At 42.5% G+C, this 24,228-nt stretch overlaps 2 protein-coding genes across 15 annotated transcripts in view; both read right to left on the bottom strand.

The window, feature by feature from the left end:
* Window positions 1-10,078, bottom strand: part of LOC110496159 (microtubule-actin cross-linking factor 1) — a 271,227-nt gene extending 261,149 nt beyond the window's left edge. For 5 of the 8 annotated variants that reach the window (XM_090208561.1, XM_090208575.1, XM_090208563.1 and 2 more), the window contains exons 1-2: window positions 9,833-10,078; window positions 1,019-1,274 (exon numbers count right to left, since the gene is read on the bottom strand). In XM_090208561.1, the coding sequence (XP_090064687.1) occupies window positions 1,019-1,262 (244 nt within the window). In that variant the 5' untranslated portion in view covers window positions 1,263-1,274; window positions 9,833-10,078. Of the gene's footprint in view, window positions 1-1,018; window positions 1,275-2,784; window positions 3,428-9,832 lie in introns of those variants that run through there. The other 3 variants (XM_090208564.1, XM_090208578.1, XM_090208562.1) reach the window with 2 other exon arrangements.
* Window positions 10,079-13,181: 3,103 nt separating this feature from the next.
* LOC110496158 (NADH dehydrogenase [ubiquinone] iron-sulfur protein 5) lies at window positions 13,182-24,152 on the bottom strand. 7 transcript variants are annotated; one of them, XM_090208543.1, is made up of 5 exons: window positions 24,004-24,130; window positions 17,278-17,497; window positions 14,117-14,254; window positions 13,933-13,980; window positions 13,182-13,778 (listed from the first exon to the last, which is right to left on the bottom strand). In XM_090208543.1, exons 2-4 carry the CDS (start codon window positions 17,491-17,493, stop codon window positions 13,960-13,962), a joined length of 375 nt encoding a protein of 124 aa, XP_090064669.1. In that variant the 5' UTR covers window positions 17,494-17,497; window positions 24,004-24,130; the 3' UTR covers window positions 13,182-13,778; window positions 13,933-13,959. The 7 variants fall into 7 exon arrangements, with proteins under 7 accessions (XP_090064669.1, XP_090064667.1, XP_090064670.1 ...); XM_090208541.1 differs by having other exon boundaries at window positions 14,133-14,254; XM_090208544.1 differs by having other exon boundaries at window positions 24,023-24,104.
* Between the last annotated feature and the right edge of the window lie 76 nt (window positions 24,153-24,228).

The raw sequence follows: 24,228 nt of genomic DNA, 5'->3' as shown, positions 1-24,228 counted from the left end.
TTGGGGTTTTAGGCTGGGTTTCTGTACAGCACTTTGAGATATCAGCTGATGTACGAAGGGCTTTATAAATACATTTGATTTGATTTGATTTGAAACACTTTAAAATGTTTTGTTTGAATGGATTGCAGTTCACCAGTCCCAATTTAAATGTATTATTTTCGATGGCTCAGTCTGGATATCTGCACGATTCACAACAGTTATCAGGAGCTTCTGTTACACACCACATCAATCCATTTCTTTGTATACATCTCTATTTAGTGCACAACAACCCCACTGAGCACACACTGGTTGAATGAACGTTGTTTCCATGTAATTTCAATGAAATGGCATTGAACCAATGTGGAATAGACGTTGAATTTAAGTCGCTGATGGGTGGGACGCTGATTGTGTTAGTAAAGAGTAATGAAAGTAACAGAAATAGCAGGCGAAGAGCAGCTTGCATGCCTGAGGAAAGAAAAGCGGGATACATAACCATTCCTTTTCCACTATATCTTGAGTCGCTCCTTCCGTCACAAACACTTATCTCCCTTATAAAACCCAAGCTGGAACAATGGCAGGTTCACCGATGAAACATTTTTTGAAATCCTCAAGCCATAAACCTGACAGATTATTTTCTCTGATGTATTTGTAGCAGTATCACAACACTTCAGTAAAAGTACAGTACACTCTGTTTAAAAATATATATGCCTCGTTGCTGCCAATTGGAGTGTTGCTATGATATGTTTTTTTTGCACTCCCAACCCACATCCACATTCATAAGGGTATAGAGGGGTGGAGAGATGTAGCCTCATCCTCGCCACTCCCTCCCATACAGCACAATCATTACAAAGATAGCTCTACATTAGACTTAACAATATTCCAATGTGTAATAAAATGCTTGACGTTGTAAGGAAAACATTGCCACACATTTGCCTTCTGTCTTCCCCGAATGAAGGGGGACCATTATCAGTTCCCATCTCTGCAGGTATACCCTCTACAGGTGAGTTTTGTAGAAGTACATACTTCCCAAATGTCCTACCTGCAACCCGCACCACCGCCCTCTCGGCCGGGTCCAGCACAGAGTTGTGGGTTTTCCTCTTTCTCCTTTCTCCTCTCTCGTGTCTGGACGGTCGGTTCCAGGGTAGGGTGTCCCCAGAGGGGCCTTGGAGTCCGGACGGGCAGGGGGACAGGGAGCCCCCCGAGCGCTCGCTACGCAAAGACCGCTCGCTCCTCTCGCTAACGTAGGAGCGCTCGCTCAGTGTCTCCTCGTCCGAGGACTCCATCACGCCGGAGGGCTGGAAGAAAAGAGGGAATGGAGTAAAAGAGAAGAGATGGGGAAGAGTGTGGGGGAGGTGGTAGAAATAACGGCAGGGTAAAGGGGGGGGGGGAAAGGGAGGACAGAGAAAAGAAAGGAAGTATGAGAGATAGGCAATGCTGTGTAATTCATCATCCACAGTGTAATCTGGCATAGTTTACGAATAATGCAAGGCTTCTTGTAATTAGTTTAAGTCACCTAGGTTACAACACGATGTGGTAAACTAATGGTGACGACAATAGGGAGGAGGATGGAGGAAGAATTAGGTTAACAAAACTGCCAGGTCTCAATGATGCTCAATGAGTTGGACGAGTTCAAAGTAATATGACAGCAGAAAACCATTACTCAACTTCCAAGATGAAGATGATTGACATAAAGGCAAAGAGGATGGCTAGACATCACAGCATCACTGGGGCGGTTGTGAAACCACACCACACTTCAATCAATAGTCAATGGAGAAGGACAGGAAAAGGACGAAATCAGGACAATTGAGCATCTTTCAAGCAACTTTGGCAACAAACAAGAGCAGTATGACTTCCATTAATCTACATTCATAATAGATGATTGACAGGTGCATCTTGGGGTCATGATGAAGATGGTTCAACTGCTGAGTCACTGAAGTAATGATGTGGAAAGACCAAGGGACAGGTTGATCGAATACCCTCGCTCCAGATTATATTAATACAGTCTGGGTCCTGGTCGATACTGGATTCTCTACTCGAGTCATGCAGAGAGAGGAGCTGAGGAGCATTGAGTTCTTCTGTGATCAGCTGCATGTGGATGGGACCCACGGGAGCATGGACTCGGGCTCTGTCCATCATATTGGGGATCAATACCACTGACCTCAGCACAGTGGTGTCTGGGGACTTTGAATGGGTTTTACTGTCTAAAGGCTGACCCAGTCATGCTAAATGACTGACACGATTTGATTCTGGTTTTATTCAGCTATTTTTCAGACCAGACCTTTGCAGTTTTACGTCTCATGAGGGTCCTAGTTGACCACAAAATCACCACGGTTTTCCATTTTTATCTAAATAAGGAAGAGTATTTTTTTTGAAAGAGTTTTGGCTTTCTATCCATAATTTTATACAAACACCCTTACTACTGTAGCAGTGGTTAGGTAGTGTAAATATTTCATTGATATGTGAGTCGTAAGGCAAACAAGCTAACTACTATTTCCATCTGTGGTAACTGTGGCGAATTTCCTTGTACTAGTCTAGCCCTGGGCAGAATGCCTGCCCCACTTCCTCCAGCATGTCCCTTCCCAGCATCCTCAGCGTGCCGTTGGATCACTCAGTTTCCCTGCTGCTGCCTGACAGAGTGTTGGTTCTGAGGCGACCGGAGCCGGTGGTGTATAAATAGAGACAGAATGGGGGATTCAAAGCCACTCTGTGTCATTATGCCTTCATGTGGCATCGCGTGAAAGGAAGACAGCTTTTGAAAGAAAAGGCTGAAAAGTCTGAAAAAAATCTTAATTATTCAATAATTACCTCTCCAAAACAGCCCCCTCCTTTCTCTCCCTCTCTGTCACAGTCCTCTTCCCTCTCTCTCGATCTTTCAGTCTTCTTCCCTCTTTCTCCTCCCTTTCTGTCTCAGTTCTCTTTCCTCTCCCCCTCTCTCTGTCTCAGTCTCAGTCCTCTTCCCTCTCTCTGTCTCAGTCTCAGTCCTCTTCCCTCTCTCTCCCACTCTCCCCCCGACAACAGCTGTTGGAGTTGCACCATGAAGGACGCAGAACAGTTGACTGGGTTGATTTATAAGATGTAACGAGGCTTCCGGGTTTGCATGGCCATGGATACAGGGTGTTCCCATCCACAGCTGAGACAGAGTGATTCCAAAACAGCATTCCTTCATAGTCTATGGACCGACTTACCGATGAACAGCTGTTGAAGCCTCATTGATAGTTGAACAGATAGTAGGGTTACCTAGGCATAAAGGCATATAATCCACATGGTTTTGTGTACATGCATGAATGATCTTGGAGACAGTTGAGCGATCCTCATAGATATAGGCCTCCAGCTATGAGTAACACTGACTAGACTCTCAACCCCGACTCACTGGCGATCCAGATATGCTCCAATACAGAAAGCCACTGTCATAAGTCACTGCCATTGAGGTGCTGCTGGAGTTGACTGTCTGAGGGAAATTAACATGGGAGAGAGGGAGAAAGGAGAGAGGGCGTTTGTGTACTCAATATGCAGGTTAGCATTTTTTTTCTTGTTCTGGAGGCAGCGCTGCAAAGTGGTCACTAGCTAGCACAGCCACAAAGTCAGAAAATCTGATTTTTTACCTAACCTTAACCCAAATGTTAACCACACTGCCAACCCTGATGCGTAACCCTAACCTTAAATTAAGACCAAAGAGGTAAATATTTTTTAAATAAATGTTTACAAGACTTTGCAGCTGGCCTATCTAAGGGGAAATCGCTCATTTCTGCCACTAGGACAAGACTCAAGACAATAAACGTCAACCTGCACTGCGCATATGTGCGTGTGTGTCAAATCAAATCACTTGTGCCGAATACAACAGGTGTAGACCTCACAGTGAAATGCTTACATACAAGCCCTTAACCAACAATGCAGTTTTAAGAAAAATAAGTGTCAAGAAAGTACAGTTGAAGTCGGAAGTTTACATACACTAAGGTTGGAGTCATTAAAACTTGTTTTTCAACCACTCCACAAATGTATCATTTACAAACTATAGTTTTGGCAAGTCGGTTAGAACATCTAATCATGACAAGTAATTTTTCCAAAAATTGTTTACAGACAGATTATTTCACTTAGAATTCACTGTATCACAATTCCAGTGGGTCAGAAGTTTACATACACTAAAACTGAGTTTAAATGTATTTTGCTAAGGTGTATGAAAACTTCCGACTTCAACTGTGTATACTCACATAAACTAAAGAAGAAAAAAAGATTAAAACAAATAAGAAAATAGAAAAATGACAAACAATTAAAGAGCAACAATAAAATAACAGCAACGAGGCTATATACAGGGGGTACCGGTACAGAGTCAATGTGGAGGCTATATACAGGGGGTACCGGTGCAGAGTCAATGTGGAGGATATATACAGGGGGTACCGGTACAGAGTCAATGTGGAGGCTATATACAGGGGGTACCGGTACAGAGTCAATGTGGAGGATATATACAGGGGGTACCGGTACAGAATCAATGTGGAGGCTATATACAGGGGGTACCGGTACAGAGTCAATGTGGAGGATATATACAGGGGGTACCGGTACAGAGTCAATGTGGAGACTATATACAGGGGGTACCGGTACAGAGTCAATGTGGAGGCTATATACAGGGGGTACCGGTACAGAGTCAATGTGGAGGTTATATACAGGGGGTACCGGTACAGAGTCAATGTGGAGGATATATACAGGGGGTACCGGTACAGAGTCAATGTGGAGACTATATACAGGGGGTACCGGTACAGAGTCAATGTGGAGGATATATACAGGGGGTACCGGTACAGAGTCAATGTGGAGGCTATATACAGGGGGTACCGGTACAGAGTCAATGTGGAGGATATATACAGGGGGTACCGGTACAGAGTCAATGTGGAGACTATATACAGGGGGTACCGGTACAGAGTCAATGTGGAGGATATATACAGGGGGTACCGGTACAGAGTCAATGTGGAGACTATATACAGGGGGTACCGGTACAGAGTCAATGTGGAGGCTATATACAGGGGGTACCAGTACAGAGTCAATGTGGAGGTTATATACAGGGGGTACCGGTACAGAGTCAATGTGGAGGATATATACAGGGGGTACCGGTACAGAGTCAATGTGGATGATATATACAGGGGGTACCGGTACAGAGTCAATGTGGAGACTATATACAGGGGGTACCGGTACAGAGTCAATGTGGAGGATATATACAGGGGGTACCGGTACAGAGTCAATGTGGAGGATATATACAGGGGGTACCGGTACAGAGTCAATGTGGAGGATATATACAGGGGGTACCGGTACAGAGTCAATGTGGAGGATATATACAGGGGGTACCGGTACAGAGTCAATGTGGAGACTATATACAGGGGGTACCGGTACAGAGTCAATGTGGAGGATTTTTACAGGGGGTACCGGTACAGAGTCAATGTGGAGACTATATACAGGGGGTACCGGTACAGAGTCAATGTGCGGGGGCACAGGTTAGTCCAGGTAATTGAGGTAATATGTACAGTACATGTAAGTAAAGAAACTATGTATAGATAATAAACAGAGAGTAGCAGCAGCGTAAAAATGTGGGTGGGGGGGGGGGTCAATGCAAATATTCCGGGTAGCCATTTGATGAGCTGTTTAGGAGTCTTATGAATTGGGGGTAGAAACTGTTAAGAAGCCTTTTGGACCTAGACTTGGCGCTCAGGTACTGCATGCAGTGTGGTAGCAGAGAGAACAGTCTATGACTAGGGTGGCTGGAGTCTTTGGCAATTGTTAGGGCCTTGAGCAGCTGACATACCAAGAGGTGATGTAACGCTCTCGACAGTGCAGCTGTAGAACTTTTTGAGGATCTGAATACCCATGCCAAATCTTTTCAGTCTCCTGAGGGGGAATAGGCGTTGTTGTCACCTCTTCACGACTGTCTTGGTGTGTTTGGACCATGAGAGTTCTTTGGTGATGCGGACACCAAGGAACTTGAAGCGCTCAACCTGCTCCACTACAGCCCCGTCAATAAGAATGGGGGCGTGCTCGGCCCTCCTTTTCCTGTAGTCCACGATCATCTCATTTGTCTTGATCACGTTGAGGGAGAGGTTGTTATGCTGGCACCACACTGCCAGGTCTCTGACCTCCTCCCTGTAGGCTGTCTCATCGTTGTCGGTGATCAGCCCTACCACTATTGTACCATCGTGAAACTTAATGGTGGTGTTGGAGTCGTGCTTGCCATACAGTCATGGGTGAACTGGGAGTAGAGGAGGGTACTGAGCATGCACCCCTGAGGGGCCCACGTGTTGAGGATCAGCGTGGCAGATGTGTTGTTACCTACCCTTACCACCTGGGGGCGGACCGTCAGGATGTCCAGGATCCAGTTGCAGAGAGAGGTGTTTTGTCCCAGGGTTCTTAGCTTAGTGATGATCTTTGAGGGCACTATGGTGTTGAACATTGAGCTGTAGTCAATGATTAGCATTCTCAAATAGGTGTTCCTTTGTCCAGGTGGGAAAGGGCAGTGTGGAGCGCAATAGAGATTGCATAATCTGTGGATCTGTTGGGGCAGTATGCAAATTAGACTGGGTCTAGGGTTTCTGAGATAATGGTGTTGATGTGAGCCATGGCCAGCCTTTCAAAGCACTTCATGGCTACAGACGTGAGTGCTATGGATCGGTAGTCATTTAAGCAGGTTACCTTGGTGTTCTTGGGCACAAGGACTATGGTGGTCTGCTTGAAACATGTTGGTATTACAGACTCAGTCGGGACAGGTTGAAAATGTCAGTGAAGACACTTGTCAAGAAGACACTTGGTAATCCGTCTGGCTCTGCGGCCTTGTGAATGTTGACCTGTTTAATGGTCTTACTCGCATTGGAGAGCATGATCACACAGTCGTCCAGAACAGCTGATGGTCTCATGCATGCTTCAGTGTTTCTTGCCTCGAAGCGAGCATAGAAGTCATTTAGCTCATCTGGTAAGCTCGTGTCACTGAGCAGCTCGTGGATGTGCTTCCCTTTGTAGTCTGTAATAGTTTGCAAGTCCTGCCACATCTGATGAGCGTCAGAACTGGTGTAGTAGGATTCAATCTTAGTCCTGTATTGACGCTTTGCCTGTTTGATGGTTCGTCAGAAGGCATAGCGAGATTTCTTATAAGCTTCCGGGTTAGAGTCCCGCTCCTTGAAAACAGCAGCTCTACCCTTTAGCTCAGTGCAGATGTAGCCTGTAATCCATGGCTTCTGGTTGGGGTATGTACCTACGGTCACTGCAGGGACAACGTCATCGATACACTTATTGATGAAGCCAGTGACTGATGTTGTGTACTCCTCAATGCCATCGGAAGAATCCCAATACATATTCCAGTCTGTGCTAGCAAAACAGTCCTGTAGCTTAGCATCTGCGTCATCTGACCACTTCCGTATTGAGCGAGTCACTGGTACTTCCTGCTTTAGTTTTTGCTTGTAAGCAGGAATCATGAGGAAAGAGTTAAGGTCAGATTTGCCAAATGGAGGGCGAGGGAGAGCTTTTTACGTGTCTCTGTGTGTGGAGTAAAGGTGGTCTAGAGATTGTTTTCCTTCTGGGCTCACATGTAACACGCTGGTAGAAATTAGGTAAAAGGGATTTAAGTTTCCCTGCATTAAAGTCCCCGGCCACTAGGAGAGCCGCCTCTGGATGAGCATTTTCTTGTTTGCTTATGGCCTTATACAGCTCATTGAGAGCTGTCTTAGTGCCAGCATCGGTTTGTGGTGGTAAATAGACAGCTACGAAAAATATAGATGAAAACACTCTTGGAAAATAATGTGGTCTACAGCTTATCATGAGATACTCTACCTCAGGTGAGCAAAACCTTGAGACTTCCTTAAAACTTATTGATACTACCCATCCCGCATGCGGGAGCGTAATCATCGCCTCAAACTAATTAGCATAACGCAGCGGACATAAATATATCTAGAAAATGTTCCTATTCATGAAAATCACAAATTAAATATATTGAGACACAGATATTGCCGTTTTTAATGTCCTGTTGGTAGGATAAGCTTGATCGGATAACATCCAGTTTGTTATCCAATGATTGCACGTTGGCTAATAGGACTGATGGTAGAGGCGGATTACCCACTTGTCGTTGGATTCTTACAAGGCACCCCGACCTACGTCCCCGATATCTCTGTCTCTTCTTCATGCGAATGACATGGATTTGGTCCTTGTCCAGTGTCTGAAGTCAATCCTTTGCGTCCGAGTCATTCTGGACAAATAATTTCTCTTTAACGAGGTGAGTAATCGCTGTCCTGATATCCAGAAGCTCTTTTCGGTTGGTTGGCTTATCATTCTGCACACACCGCCTGTTATGTTGTGTAGCTACCAGTATAATGATGTTGTTGGACTGTAATGATGATGTCTCTCTGGTGTACCTGCCTGTCATGACAAGACACATAGTGCATGGGAGGAACAAGGCAATTCAGAGGCAAATGGCCAGATGCGATCGAGTAGACAGACAGACAGACAGACAGACAGACAGACAGACAGCAGGAAGGGCAGGCAGGCAGATACAGACGGACATTACTTCCATGTTTTTTTTTTTTTTACAGCAAATACAACACAGAACAGTGCCACCTCTGTGACATTTTATTCCATATAGTTTCATGGTGGTAATTCCCTGATTCTTGAATATGTAATTAAATGAGGGGGCACTGCAGCTGAAAAAAGGTGTGAGAGTAGTAGACATAATATTCGGCAACGAGTGTGAAGTGTCTCACGGAAAAGGAGAAAAATATCATTCTGGTTTAAAATGGGACACTGATGACTACTTGATTGTTTATTTACTTTGACTAGTGTGGGCTAGACAGACAAACTGACCGTGTTAGCTTATGATTTATGATCAACACAAGGCTGCTCACAAAAGGAAAAGCCATCTGGTGTGTGAATCAACGGGGGACCCCTGAAACTTGCTTTCACCCGTAGCACAGATTTTTGCTATTTTCCAGACAGCCTTTGGTGTGAGGACTGCTGAACATAGACAGCTTGTGTAAAAACAGACTATAAATGTAGAACATTCCTTGATGCCGCTCTAGAGATGTATTACGATGGATGCACGGTCCCCATGGTATTATCACCTGTAATTAATTACATTATCGTAATCAAGGACACCTACTTCTATTCAGAAATCGAAGCTATTGTGACATAAATTACAATAGCTTGAATAACCACCTCTTGCATATGGCTATGGACTTAACGAAATTACAATAGGCCTTGGGAATGTTATGCTCTGTAGAAGAGGAGGTGTCTGTTGTAAGGAAAAGAGAAGCAAGTGCTTTAATATGTAGCGGTAAAGGTATGCATTTGAGCATCGGTCCTATTTGGAATTGTCGCGGGGAACAAAGTCAAGGAGCATACTGGAGCTATTTGTCCACAATGCCTGCAGAACGGGCTAATAACGTTCATCCGTCTGTTACGTGTGTCTTTTGTGTCTTTCTCATTAGTAGAATAACATTGTCAGGCTGTTGGACGTAGAAACCCTTCCAACCCCTTCTCATTTCTCATTTTCAAACACAAAGCACCTAAACCAGGAGCAAGCCTGGATAAAAAAAAATCGATTTTGATAGGCATATGGGATACCTCATGTTTTTATCTAACCAAAATAATAACAATTCCTAATAGATGAATTAGACCAGTAATTTTATGAATTACATTAAGATCGATTTATTACTACGCAAATAAGAACAGATATTTGACGTCAGGCTATGGGAATAGTTTTACCACATCGGTAATTAAAATGCAACAGAAAACCAACCATAATACATGTATTGTATCATATGTATTTCACAATCTAAAACGGCTGTCAATATGATTCAGATTACACATGCTGTGTTGCGCGACACCGAAACCTTACCGGAGAATAGCGGTTCCCGAGTCCGAATATCCTATAGGATTACAGAGACAGGGATGCTGTGTTATCTCCCTCCTCACGACAACCTTCTCTCCTCTTTCGGACGCACGTTTAGATACAGACTGTCTGACCAGGGCTGCGACTCAACCGTTTGTACCGAACCGGGACAAGGAAGAGATGAATACCACGACCGTGATTCGGTAATGGCTGTCTATTCCCCTCCTTCCTTCTCCCGTTCTTTCCTGTCTCAACACCCCCCCCCCCCCCCCCCCTCACTCTCATCCGCCAACTTTCGCTCTCCCTCTCTCTCCTGACCTCATATAAATGTGTAGGCAATTTAACAGGTTTAACATTTAACCCATAGCTATTGGAGATTTTTATTGAGGAGAAAAATGAATTTCGGTGTTTCAACGTCATCTGGGGCTCAGCAGCACGATTCGCGCACGAGCAACTGGCACGACGACGCACGGTATTTTTTTGGAAGGGGCGTTTACATTTGGAATATTTGTGGATGCATAGCAAACACGAAATGGCTGTTTAGCTACTGCTTTTGCAATAGGTTTTGCATGTGATCATATTAATCCTTAATCCATTGATCTATCATCCCTATTCTCCTATTTCTCCTGACCCCTCCAATATGTATTTATGTAACTGAGTTTTGTAGGTTCGTTTGTAGTTGCAGGACCTTCCCAGTCCTACAGGAGAGGCCAGTTTGTCCGGCCTGGAGAAAAGCTTGAAAGAATGATCCTCCCTCCATCCGCCGAGCCGTCAGAGAACGCGGCGGAATGTTGTCCGACAGTTCAGGATTAACTAGGCTCGCTGCTGATGTTTTAATCAAACAAAGGCCAAATGAAAAGCAGTGCAATTTTGCAACCTAGACTGGAGACTTGTTTCGGAAGGTAGCATAACTTTGGGCTGTGGAAGGTAACAACATTAGACTGCTTCAATTTACTGATAGGCCTATAATAAAGTGTCCTTTTACATTAAGTTAATCAAAATAAGGGAAAAGCGCATTTCTGTAATTGACAATAAAACAGGTCAACTGCAAGGCAATAAAGTAGCACAATAGGCCTATAGTTTTGTAAAAGAAAATGCCGTGCTAACCAGACAGGCAGACAATCCCCTATCCCAAAAACTTGATGATAAGCCTAGATCTATCCCATATTGTTGCTTTTCACCTTGTCACACGGTCTAGATATAGTGTAACCCCAGGCTCTGACGTGATTCAGAACAGTAATGGTGTAACACTTTGACGTGAGTCAGGACCAGAGGCAATCTTTTGGCGTGTATGAAAAATCCATATTTGAATTGTTTTATTTTACTAGGCAAGTCAGTTATTTTACAATGAGGGCCTACCCCGCTAAACCATCCCCGAACCCGGACGACGCTGGGCAATTGTGCGCCACCCTATGCGACTCCCGATCACGTCCGGTTATGATACAGCCCGGGATCGAACCAGGGTCTGTAGTGACGCCGCTGCGCCTCTCCATCTCCCGCCCTCGCCCATCCCTCAATCACACACTTCATCAAAACTGTTTCTAGGCTATATTGTGACAGTATTGCCATCTCTAGTATCTGTTATTAATTAAAAAAACAAAATCCTTGTGATTAAGGCCGAGGCCAACGTCACTCCATAATACTTAATTTTCCACTGTATATCAGCAAGTAAGAAACCCTTTATTTTTGTTGCTACTAAACACATGGACTTCTCTGTAACATTTGTCAAGCATTGTAACAGAAGTCTATCTACTTTAAATGTAATTTGACATTAGGTAGATGGTAGGTTTTGTAGTAATTCCTTGGCTTTTGGCACCACCTTGTGGTGACATGGAGAATCTCATAAGCGCTAGTGAAACACTTGGTAATTGAATGAGGGTGTCAGAGTGCATCCATTCATATTTAGCTTTCATCAGGAGAAGCTGTCCCTTGGGAGCATTTCTCAACTAATCCATGGACTCTGTTATTTACCAGAATTAGGTCACATGGTTTAGAGTTGAGTGCATTTCAGATTTCATCAATCCCTTACTTCCCAAGCAAGTCTGGCTTATGGAGAGTTGCTATAACAAGATATTTCTTGAAGTCTCATGTTTATTTTCTTCAAAAAGATTAATTTAGCTGGTTATCACTGGCCTACCCACAATGCCAGTGTAATGTTTTTCAACATTTTTACTAATTAAGAATGAAAAGCTGAAATGTCAAGTCAATAAGTTATTTTCAACCCCTTTGTTATGGAAAGCCTAAATAAGTTCAGGAGTAAAAATGTGCTTACCAAGTCACATAATAAATTGCATGGACTCCCTGTGTGCAATAAGTCTAACATGATTTTTAAACGACTACCCCATCTCTGTAACCACACACAATTATCTGTAAGGTCCCTCCCTCAGTTAAGCAGTGAATTTCAAACACAGATACAACCACAAAGACCAGGGAGGTTTTCCAATGCCTCGCAAAGAAAGGCACCTGTTGATAGATGGGTCAAAATAAATTAAGCAGACATTGAATATCCCTTTGAGCATGGCAAAGTTATTAATTCCACTTTGGATGGTGTATCAATACACCCAGTTACTACACAGATACTCGGTTGTCGGAGAGAAGGAAATCCACTCAGGGATTTCACCCTGAGGCCAATGGTGACTGTAAAACATGTCTGTGATAGGAGAAAACTGAGGATGGATCAACATTGTAGTTACTCCACAATACTAACCTAATTGACTGAGGGGAAAAGAAGGAAGCCTGTAAAGAACAAAAATATTCCAAAACATGTATCCTGTTTACAACAGGGCACTAAAGGAATACTACAATGTGGCAAAGCAATTCACTTTTTGTCCTCAATACAAAGTAATATTGGATTTACCCCAAACATACAACATATTACTGTGTACCACTCTCTATATTTTAAATATAGTGGCTGCATCATGTTATGGGTATACTTGTAATCGTTAAGGACTGTTTCAAGATAAAAATAAACAATGGAGATAAGCACAGGCAAAATCCTAGAGGAAAACCTGGTTCAGTCTGCTTTCCACCAGACACTGGGAGATGAATTCTCTTTCAGCAGGGCAACAACCTAAAACACAAAAGGCTAAATCTACATTGGAGTTGCTTACCAAGAAGCCAATGAATGTTCTTGAGTGGCTGAGTTAGGTTTTACTTAAATCTACTTGAAAATCTATAGCAAGACCTGAAAATCGTTGTCTTGCAATGATCAACAACCAATATCACAGATCTTAAAGAATTTTCAAAAGAATGTGTAAATGTTGCACAATCCAGGTGGGGAAAGCTCTTAGAGACGTACCAAGAAAGACAGGGCTGTAAAGATGCTTCAACAAAGTAGACTCAGGTGTGTGAATACTTATGTAAATGAGATATCCATTTAATTTTCAATACATTTGCAACAATATATATATATATTTTAATTCACTTTGTCTTTATGGGATATTGTGCGTAGATGGGCGAGAGACAAAAAAAATCTATTTAATCCATTTTGAATTCAGGCTGTAACATAACAAAATTTGTAAAAAGTCAAGGGATAGGAATACTTTCTGAAAACACTGTACAGGTATGTGAAGAAAATATTCTCACTACTCTCATGTCGGTAGTCCTGTAGTACTTCACCTGTAGCCATTTGCGTCCCAAAACAAGTAGGCTAATTTGAAATCATTATGTCAGTCTCAAACTGGGGTTGTAAATAATAAGTTCACACTCCAAAAAATATTGTCTGGTATTGTGTAGTTAGTGTGGTATTACAAATAATTGAATACAAATCGGTAGTATTAACACATTCAAAACCAAGATCATAAATATTTATTTATTTTACCTTTATTTAACAGTTAAGAACAAATTCTTATTTTCAATGACGGCCTAGGAACGATAGATTTTTACCTTGTCAGCTCGGGGATTTGATCTTGCAACCTTTCGGTTACTAATCCAACACCAACCACTAGGCTACCTGCAGCCCCGAGAAACACAGAGAGTGAGAGATATCCACGTCAGACACTTACTGCACATTCAGAGGAAATATTGAGAGAGGCTGTCAAACTTTTTTGGGAGGGCGCAAATAGTGAACATCAAACTGAAACCTGAGTGCACATATTATAAATCACCTTCACGTTTCTGTCCCTTTCTTCCAGTCATCTCTCCCTACACTGTACCTAAAAAAGGAGAAAGAGAAAGTCAATACACAAGGTTCACGATCAATAATATTTATTTGCAAACTTGTACAGGGGTAGACACGAACAATAAAGTGATATCTGAATAAAAATTAGTATACACAAGTTGGGGACACACCTTGTCAAATACATACAAGGTCAAATAGGGCCAAGGCCTGTTGTCAGCCTGAGCGCCAGTGTGGTGAGCTGGGGTCTGGTAGGTGCCCTCCTTCACCATCTTGTCCCGCTGCTTACGGATCTCATACAGCCTCTTGTGCTACAGACACAGAAAGAGAGAAAGAGATGCACGAGAGTGAGAGAGATATCCACGTCAGACACTTACTGCACATTCAGAGGAAATATTGAGAGAGGCTGTCAAACTTTTTTTTTGGGGGGGGGGAAAGCTCAAAACTTCTTAGGAGGTATTGTTGTGTTTTTTCAGCTCATTGCTGATCAAAACCACAATTCTCTTCATTGATCAACTCAATGTATTTTTAACAACAAAAACAGTCAAACAACAAAATAATCTCCTATAAGTCTTGACAATCATTTGCTAATCAACAGCAAAGCTTTCTCCAACTATCCATGAAGTCAATGAAAAAAAGGTAGAGCTGGACAGGATGGACTAAGGGTGTGAACGTTTAAACATTAAAATGTTTAAAGGAAATTGGGATCCTTAATATTTAGAAAAATCCCTCACTGAAAAACATTTTATTTTACGTAGATGCAGAAAGTAAACAGCATAGTGGGACAATTTCCGCAACAATAAGAGCGTTGAAGCACAAGGCTCAACTTCTCTGCTGTTTTGGTGCCCTGGCTACCACGATGTAAACAGCATGACGCGAACCCGTGCAGATACTTTATGTGATTGTGTGAGAAGTGTTGCTTCTCGTTTATGTCAATATCCTAGGCTATTCATTGATAATTTGCCCTGCTATACTGAAGGTGCGAGTCCTGCCTATAGTGTGCCCATCCCTATCTCTCCGTCCGTCTCTTGCTAGCTCCCAATGAAAGATGCAGGTAATCAGTCTCCTCCAAAAATACTGAATCTTAGGAGTCGATTCCGCTACGAATCTTGACCCTCAGAAATAGGAGTCGACGTACAAGGGAACAATTATTTGAGTTGACTCTCCACTACTACGTCATTGTCGTTAAGTGTTGGAAAATGGCAGAGAAAGGCAATCGACAGCACTGTATGGCAATACTTTGAGAAGTTAAATGAGAAGGAAATTCAAACTTTGCAAAGTGGAATTGCGGTACAGTAATGGTAGTACAGATGCAAAGCTTAACCTTCTGAAAGGGACGCACCGTGAGACACAGACCGTTGCTGACAGCAGTTCAGCTTCATTGTGAGTTTGCGTGGAAATTAGAGGTCGACCGATTTGGATTTTTCAACGCTGATACCGATTATTGGAGGACAAAAAAAAGCCGATACCGATTAATCGGACGATTTTTAGCATGTATTTGTAATAATGACAATTACAACAATACTGAATGAACACTTATTTTAACTTAATATAATACATCAATAAAATCGATTTAGCCTCAAATAATGAAACATGTTCAATTTGGTTTAAATAATGCAAAAACAAAGTGTTGGAGAAGAAAGTAAAAGTGCAATATGTGCCATGTAAGAAAGCTAACGTTTCAGTTCCTTGCTCAGAACATGAGAACATATGAAAGCTGGTGGTTCCTTTTAACATGAGTCTTCAATATTCCCAGGTAAGAAGTTTTAGGTTGTGGTTATTATAGGACTATTTCTCTCTATACCATTTGTATTTCAAATACTTTTGACTATTGGATGTTCTTATAGGCACTTTAGTATTGCCAGTGTAACAGTATAGCTTCCGTACCTCGCCTCGCTCCTACCTGGGCTTGAACCAGGAACACAACGACAACAGCCACCCTCGAAGCAGCGTTACCCATGCAGAGCAAGGGGAACAACTACTCCAAGTCTCAGAACGTTTGAAACGCTATTAGCGCGCACCCCGCTAACTAGCTAGCCATTTCACATCACATCGTTACACCAGCCTAATCTCGGGAGTTGATAGGCTTGAAGTCATAAACAGCTCAATGCTTGAAGCACAGCGACGAGCTGCTGGCAAAACGCACGAAAGTGCTGTTTGAATGAATGCTTACGAGCCTGCTGGTGCCTACCATCGCTCAGTCAGACTGCTCTATTAAATCATACTTAACACACAGAAATACGAGCCTTAGGTCATTAATATGGTCAAATCCGGAAACTATCATCTCGAAAACAAGACGTTTATTCTTTCAGTGAAATACGGAACCGTTCCGTATTTTATCTAACGGGTGGCATACATCAGTCTAAATATTCCTGTTACATTGCACAAGCTTCAATGTCATAACTACGTAAAATTCTGGCAAATTAGTTCGCCATGAGCCAGGCGGCACAAAATGTTGCATATACCCTGACTCTTCGTGCCATGAACACAAGAGAAGTGACACAATTTAAAATTGCCTGCTAACCTGATTTCTTTTAGCTAAATATGCAGGTTTAAAAATATATACTTCTGTGTATTGATTTTAAGAAAGGCATTGGTGTTTATGGTTAGGTACACATTGGAGCTACGAGTCCTTTTTCGCAAATGCGCACTGCATCGATTACATATCATCAACCATGTGTAGTTATAACTAGTGATTATGATTGATTAAGTTTAATGCTAGCTAGCAACTTACCATGGCTTCTTACTGCATTCGCGCAACAGGCAGGCTCCTCGTGAGGCAGGTTGTTAGAGCGTTGGACTAGTTAACCGTAAGGTTGCAAGATTGAATCCCTGAGCTGACAGGGTAAAAATCTGTCATTCTGCCCCTGAACAAGGCAGTTAACCCACCGTTCCTAGGCTGTCATTGAAAATAAGAATGTGTTCTTTACTGACTTGCCTAGTTAAATAAAGATTAAACAAAAGGTGTATAACAAAAGAAAAGAAAAAAGAAAATTTGCCTCCAAAATGACCGATTTCCGATTGTTGTGAAAACTTGAAATCGGCCCTAATTAAAATCGGCCATTCCGATTAATCGCTCAACCTCTAGTGGAAATGTATGAATTTTATGTTTAAATGTTAAGAACATTTTTCCATTTATCACATCCCTAGCATGGACACCCATGTAGGATGACAAGCAGTTATTTTATCAAAGACATGGACATCAACTGACAACTCTTCAACAGGTCTTAGTTGATGAAATCACAAGTGTTTATGGGGAAAGGACATGAAACACACACACAATCAAATCTTCACAGTTCACACACACACTTCAGCTCAGATGTCTTACACTCACCGTCTTCTCTCTGTGCATGCACTCATAGAAGTCCTCAAACTCGAGCTTGCACTCCTTTTTGGCACGGGTCTGACCAATGCCATCTGCACACTCGATCCACTCCTTCTCAAAGGCGTGGCAGCGCGGCGCACGTTTATATGGTTGCTCTCCACCCTGGATCAACATCCATTTGTCCATGTTGATACCCAACTTCCCCTGGAGGTCGATGAACGGCATGATGCTGCAGGATGGGGGGGGGGAAGAGAAGAGCAAAGGTGATGCTTAAGGTTTTTGATTAGAAAGGGGGCCTTTGTGTTTCTTTGTCTTTTCTCTAGAGCTATTATGGCCATAATAACAAGGGATGTATTCACTAGGAACCAAGCAGAAACAAACTGAATAAAACAGGGAGACACACACCTGAATTTGTCCAAAGCAAACTAATTTTAGTTGCAAAAGATTTTGCAACTGTTTGCTAATGTTACGGTCTATTGGCGAATGAATACACCCAATGTGTTGGCTGTGCATTAAATCTCTGACATTTCTCATTGGTATAGAGAGCCCTCTAGCTGTACATTATTGTTCATAAAACTGGAAGCATCAATATAAATTCAAGAACAATAGCCAAATGTTCAGTAGAACTAGATAACATTAACTCTCGAGAACACTGGGGCCATACCCAGCCATATGCGCTAGTATTACAGTACATGAATGGGCAAGCTAGTTAAAGTGGAACTGACAGCGGTTTAACTACTTTGCAGATATGAAATAAACAAATAATAATATCAGTAAAAAAAATAATAATCTCAGTTTATATTACAAAACCAACTTTATAAGAGGTTTCAGAAGTAGGTTCTATTGGACTCCACATTCCATGACGTACACTACATGACCAAAAGTATGTGGACACCTGCTGGTCAAACACCTCATTCCAATATCATATGCATTAATATGGAGTAGGTCCCCCATTTGCTGCTTAAAACAGCATCCACTGTTCTAGGAAGGCTTTCCACTAGATGTTGGAACATTTCTGCAGGGACTTGCTTCCATTCAGCCACAAGAGCATTAGTGTGGTCGGGCTCTGATGTTGGGCGATTAGGTCTGGCTCGCAGTCGGTGTTCCAATTCAGTTCCATCCTCCAAACCCAGATTCGGCTGTCAGACTGCCAGATGGTGAAGCATGATTCATCAGTCCAAAGAACGCGTTTCCACTGCTCCAGAGTACAATGGCGCAGAGCTTTACACCACTCTTGGCATTGCGCATGATGATCTTAGACTTATGTGCAACTGCTCGGCCATGGAAACCCATTTCATGAAGCTCCCGATGAACAGTTAGTGTGCTGACGTTGCTTCCAGAGGCCGTTTGGAACTCTGTGGTGAGTGTTGCAACCGAGGACAGAATTTTTCCGTGCTATGGACTTCAGCACTTGGTTTCTCCTATACGTTTCCACTTCACAATAATAGCACAGTTTAATAATAGGGCAGCTCTTGCAAGGCCAAAATGTGACAAACTGACTTGTTGATAAGGTGGCATCCTATGACGGTACCACGTTGAAAATCACTGAGCTATTCAGTAAGGCCAGTCTACTGCCAATGTTTGGTTATGAAGATTGCATGGGTGTGTGGCTGAAATAGCCAAATCCACTCATTTGAAGGGGTGTCCACATACAGTACCAGTCAACATTTTGGACACACCTACTCATTCACAGGTTCTTTATTTTTTGACTATTTTCTACATTGTAGAATATTAGTGAAGACATCAAAACTATGAAATAACACATATGGTATCATGTAGTAACCAAATATTTTAGATTCTTCAAAGTAGCCACCCTTTGCCTTGATGATAGCTTTGCACACCCTTGGCATTCTCTCAACCAGTTTCACCTGGAATGCTTTTCCAACAGTCTTAAAGGAGTTCCCACATGTGACCGACCAGCTCAAAATTGGTCTGCTGTAGCAAAATTTGAAATTGTAGCTCTGGCGTCTCTACTTTTATCCAAAATGGTATATCATACCCTACAGTTTATGAACAATGGGAAGGAAATTTTGCTTTGAAAGTTAATAAACTTGTAAACTCACTTTTGAGAAAATTGCCTTTTCAATGTTTTGGTACTAAACCCAGCAAAAAAAGAAACGTCCTCTCACTGTCAACTGGATTTATTTTCAGCAAACTTTACGTGTAAATATTTCTATGAACATAACAAGATTCAACAACTGAGACCTAAACTGAACAAGTTCCACAGACATGTGACTAACAGAAATTGAATAATGTGTCCCTGAACAAAGGGGGGGGGGGGGGGGGGGGGGGGGGTCAAAATCAAAAGTAACAGTCAGTATCTGGCCACCAGCTGCATTAAGTACTGCAATGCATATCCTCCTCATGGACTGCACCAGATGTGCCAGTTCTTGCTGTGTGATGTTAACCCACTCTTCCACCAAGGCACCTGCAAGTTACCGGATATTTCTGGGGGGTATGGCCCTAGCCCTCATCCTCTGATCCAACAGGTCCAAGGACGTGCTCAATGGGATTGAGATCTGGGCTCTACGCTGGCCATGGCAGAACACTGACATTCCTGTCTTGCAGGAAATCACGCACAGAACAAGCAGTATGGCTGGTGGCATTGTCATGCTGGAGGGTCATGTCAGGATGAGCCTGCAGGAAGGCTACCACATGAGGGAGGAGGAAGTCTTCCCTGTAACGCACAGCGTTGAGATTGCCTGCAATGGCAACAAGCTCAGTCCGATGATGCTGTGACACATTGCCCCAGACCATGACGGACCCTCCCCCTCCAGAGTAAAGGCCTCGGTGTAACGCTCATTCCTTCGACAATAAACGCAAATCCGACCATCATCCCTGGTGAGACAAAACTGCGACTCGTCAGTGAAGAGCACTTTTTGCCAGTCCTGTCTGGTCCAGGTAACAGTGGGTTTGTGCCCATAGGTGAAGTTGTTGCCAGTGATGTCTGGTGAGGACCTGCCTTACAACAGGACTACAAGCCCTCAGTCCAGCCTCTCGCGGATAGTCTGAGCACTGATGGAGGGATTGTGCATTCCTGGTGTAACTCGGGCACCTGTGCATGTGTTGTTGCACGTGGCCTGCCACTGGAAGGAAAATCAGCTGTCCATCCTGTCTCCCTGTAGTGCTGTCTTAGGCGTCTCACAGTACAGACATTGCAATTTATTTCCCTGGCCACATCTGCAGTCCTCAAGCCTCCTTGCAGCATGCCTAAGGCACATTCAGGCAGATGAGCAGGGACCCTGGGCATCTTTCTTTTGGTGTTTTTCAGAGTCAATAGAAAGGCCTCTTTAGTGTCCTAAGTTTTCATAACTGTTAGTGTCTTAACGACCGTTCCACAGGTGCATGTTCATTAATTGTTCATTGAACACACATGGGAAACAGTGTTTAAACCCTTTACAATGAAGATCTGTGAAGTTATTTGTGTTTTTACCAATTATCTTTGAAATACATGGTCCTGAAAAAGGGACATTTCTTTTTTTGCTGAGTTTACTACTGGAGAGTTCTTTGTCTACACCCATTTAGCATCGTTCACACCCTCTTAAGCTTTAACCCCACCCATCTCTTTAAGGGTTGATCCAAGCGTTCTGTACTAACAGCAAGTCAAGCCCCCTAGCTAACTTGCTAGATAGATACTTTCAGACACAAATGACAGGGCAGCTCACTGAACATTACTCACCCTAGCAGAGCTGGATAGGCTGTTATGTTATATAGAACGTTGGTGACTGCAACTGTGCGGTCAGATTGTCCATTCGTAAATTCAAAATGTATCACTCTCGGAGAGCAAACCGGACGCTCTGGCCGATGAGTAGGGTTGATCCGAACGTTCTGACCTCACAACGGCAGTCAAGCACCCAAACTAACTGGCTAACATCATTGGCTAGCTTACAAGCTACTTCCAGACACATAATGAGACAACACCCCACTCTAACCATTTTACTCAACCTAGCAGAGCTGGTTAGGCTGTTTTCATTTTATCCAGAGCGTTGGTGAGTGCAACTGTGCTGCTGGCAATAATTGAATTATGCTTTTTAGCCTACGTTTACTGAAACCGGCCATATTCAGCTGGTGTTGAGGGTTCATAAATTCATCAGTTATTCTGCGCTCTGGCACACTCAGACAAGAGTGCTCTGAAATCGGAGCAGATGGACAGACTGAATTTTCGAATGCACCCAAAATGGTTACTTGCATAGTAAATTCTTTGGTTAAAACAAGTAGCTAGCGAGCTAGGTACACAATGAACCATAATCCCAACTCATGATGTTACTACCCTGCATGAATCTGCAACCAGGTTCAATGTTAGCTAGCTAACATTAGGCTATAGCTAGTTAAGCAAATGTACAGTACCAATCAAAAGTTGACACACCTACTCATTCCAGGGTTTTTCTTTATTTTTAACATTTTCTACATTGTAGAATAACAGTGAAGACATCAAAACTATCAAATAACACATATGGAATCATGTACTAACAAAAAAAAAGTGTTAAACCAAAATATATTTTATATCTGAGATTCTTCAAAGTAACCACCCTTTGCCTTGATGACAGCTTTGCACTCTCTTGGCATTCTCTCAACCAGCTGCATGAGGACCTGGAATGCATTTCAATTAACAGGTGTGCCTTGTTAAAAGTTCATTTGTGTAATTTCTTTCCGTCTTAATGTGTTTGAGCCAATTACTTGTGTTGTGACAAGGTAGGGGTGGTATACAGAAGAAAGCACTATTTGATAAAAGACAAAGTCCATATTATGGCAAGAACAGCTCAAATAAGCATCATCAAGTCCATCATTACTTTAAGATATGAAGGTCAGTCAATGCAGAACATTTAAAGAACTTAACGTTTCTTCAAGTGCAGTCGCAAAAACCATTCAGCGCTATTATGAAACTGGCTCTCATGAGGACCACCACAGGAACAGAAGACTCAGAGTTGCCTCTGCCTCTGTAACAAACACATCTCAACATAAACTGTTCAGAGGAGACTGCGTGAATCAGGCCTTCATGGTTTAATTGCTGCCAAGAAACCACTACTAGAAGGACACCAATAAGAAGAAGAAGACTTGCTTGAGCCAAGAAGCACGAGCAATGGACATTAGACCGGTGGAAATCTGTCCTTTGGTCTGATGAGTCCAAATTTGAGATTATTATTATTTTATGGTTCCAACTGCCATGTCTTTGTGAGATGCAGAATAGGTGAACAGATTATCTCTGCATGTGTGGTTCCCACTGTGAAGCATGGAAGAGGTGTAATGGTGCTTTGCTGGTGACACAGTCTTGATTTATTTAGAATTCTAGGCATACTTAACCAGCATGGCAACCACCACATTAGGTAGTGATACGCCATCCCATCTGGTTTACGCTTTGTGGGACTATCATTTGTTTTTCAACAGGACAATGACCCTACACATCTCCTGGCTGTGTAAGGGCTATTTTACCAAGGAGGAGAGTGATGGAGTGCTGCAGCAGGAGACCTGGCCTCCACAATCACCCGACCACAACCCAATTGAAATGGTTTGGGATGATTTGGACTGCAGGGTGAAGGAAAAGCAGCCAACAAGTGCTCAGCATATGTGGTTAGTCCTTCAAGACAGTTGGAAAATCATTCCAGGTGAAGCTGGTTGAGAGAATGCCAAGAGTGTGCAAAGCTGTCATCAGTGCAATTAGTGGCTACAATGTACTGTATAGATAGATAGGTGTACACTAAGGCATTGTTAGCAGAATAGATGGATGCAGTTCAATGCATGATTAATATAATTCACCAATCCATTTCTTGGTATTCCACAATTTAACAAGGCGCACACCTGTTAATTCAAATGCATTCCAGGTGACAACGTTGTGAAGCTGGTTTAGAGTGTGCAAAGCTGTCATCAAGGCAAAGGATGGCTTTTATTTTGATTTGTTGAACACTTTTTTGGTTACTAGATTATTCCATTTGTGTTATTTCATAGTTTTGTCTTCACTATTACTCTGAAAGTAAAAACAGTTTTTAAAAAAAATAAATAAAAAAATAATATTTAAAAACCTGGAATGAGTAGGTGTGTAAAACTTTTGACTGGTACTGTATGTTTTTATTTAATGCAATGTCTACTAATTGTCTAAACGCACGGCTGCTTTCCCACTATTAGCTATATAATTTTCACAAATGCCTTAGTATATGCAATTCCCAAACACTTAAGAACTTGTGAAAATGACCTCATCTAAGTAACGTTAGTCGTTTGTCAGAACATGTTTCAAAAAGTGTCATTCTTTCTGAGGGTGTACATGAACAGATTTTAATAAGATTTCATGTTCCTAAAATACTGTCAGACCCACTTTAACGTGCGATTGCCAGCTAGCTAACGTTACAGCTTGCCAGCCCTAACGAGTTAAGTTAGCTAGCTAACTAGCCAAAGCAACGTTGCATTTTGACATTCATACAAGCCCATTATCTAGCTAGCTAGTATTATTAACGTCGTTAATTCCAGCTATGCTGGCTAGCAATATTAGGCAGCCATGCACTTATTTCACTCGACTTTGCTGTCTAGCTAACTGTTTAGCTAGCTAATTGTATTGATAAACGAACATACTGACGTAAAAGACAGCTAAAGTTAGCTTGCTTAACGACAAGAAAGACCGTTCGCGCTGTGTGGTCACTTGCTAAACAATTTCCCCCACATTCTTGTTGAGCAAGCATGTACAATATTATGTTAGGGTTGACTTGTCAAACGTTATGTAAATATGGTATACATGTAATTATTTACCGTGTTTTGGTGAACTCACTTTAACCTTCTGTGTGGATCCCCTCACTTTACAGTAGAGCGGCCTAAGCCTGAAATCAGATGGTCGCTTGGCAACCTAGCCTATATTTACGGCACTACTGTAAAGATCGTAAGGAAATTTCTTAACCCCAGCTGGACTGAACACGATCATATTTAACTGTAACATTACTATGACCAGTGTAGGGGAAGCTACCAATTACTTCACAC

This window comes from Oncorhynchus mykiss, chromosome 18 (genome assembly GCF_057628025.1).
Source record: "Oncorhynchus mykiss isolate SJ-2025 chromosome 18, ASM5762802v1, whole genome shotgun sequence".
NCBI lineage: Eukaryota > Metazoa > Chordata > Actinopteri > Salmoniformes > Salmonidae > Oncorhynchus > Oncorhynchus mykiss.
The sequence above is the reverse complement of the archived record's forward strand: the minus strand, read 5'-3'. Positions and strand labels throughout refer to the sequence as shown.

Bases quoted from the DNA above. Each gene is read 5' to 3' on its own strand.
- LOC110496158 (XM_036952677.2), bottom strand. From the start codon at position 17,493: ATGCCGTTCATCGACCTCCAGGGGAAGTTGGGTATCAACATGGACAAA. The intron at 14,255-17,277 runs GTGAGTGTAAGA...CTGTGTCTGTAG, and splicing joins GCATGCACAGAGAGAAGACG to CACAAGAGGCTGTATGAGAT.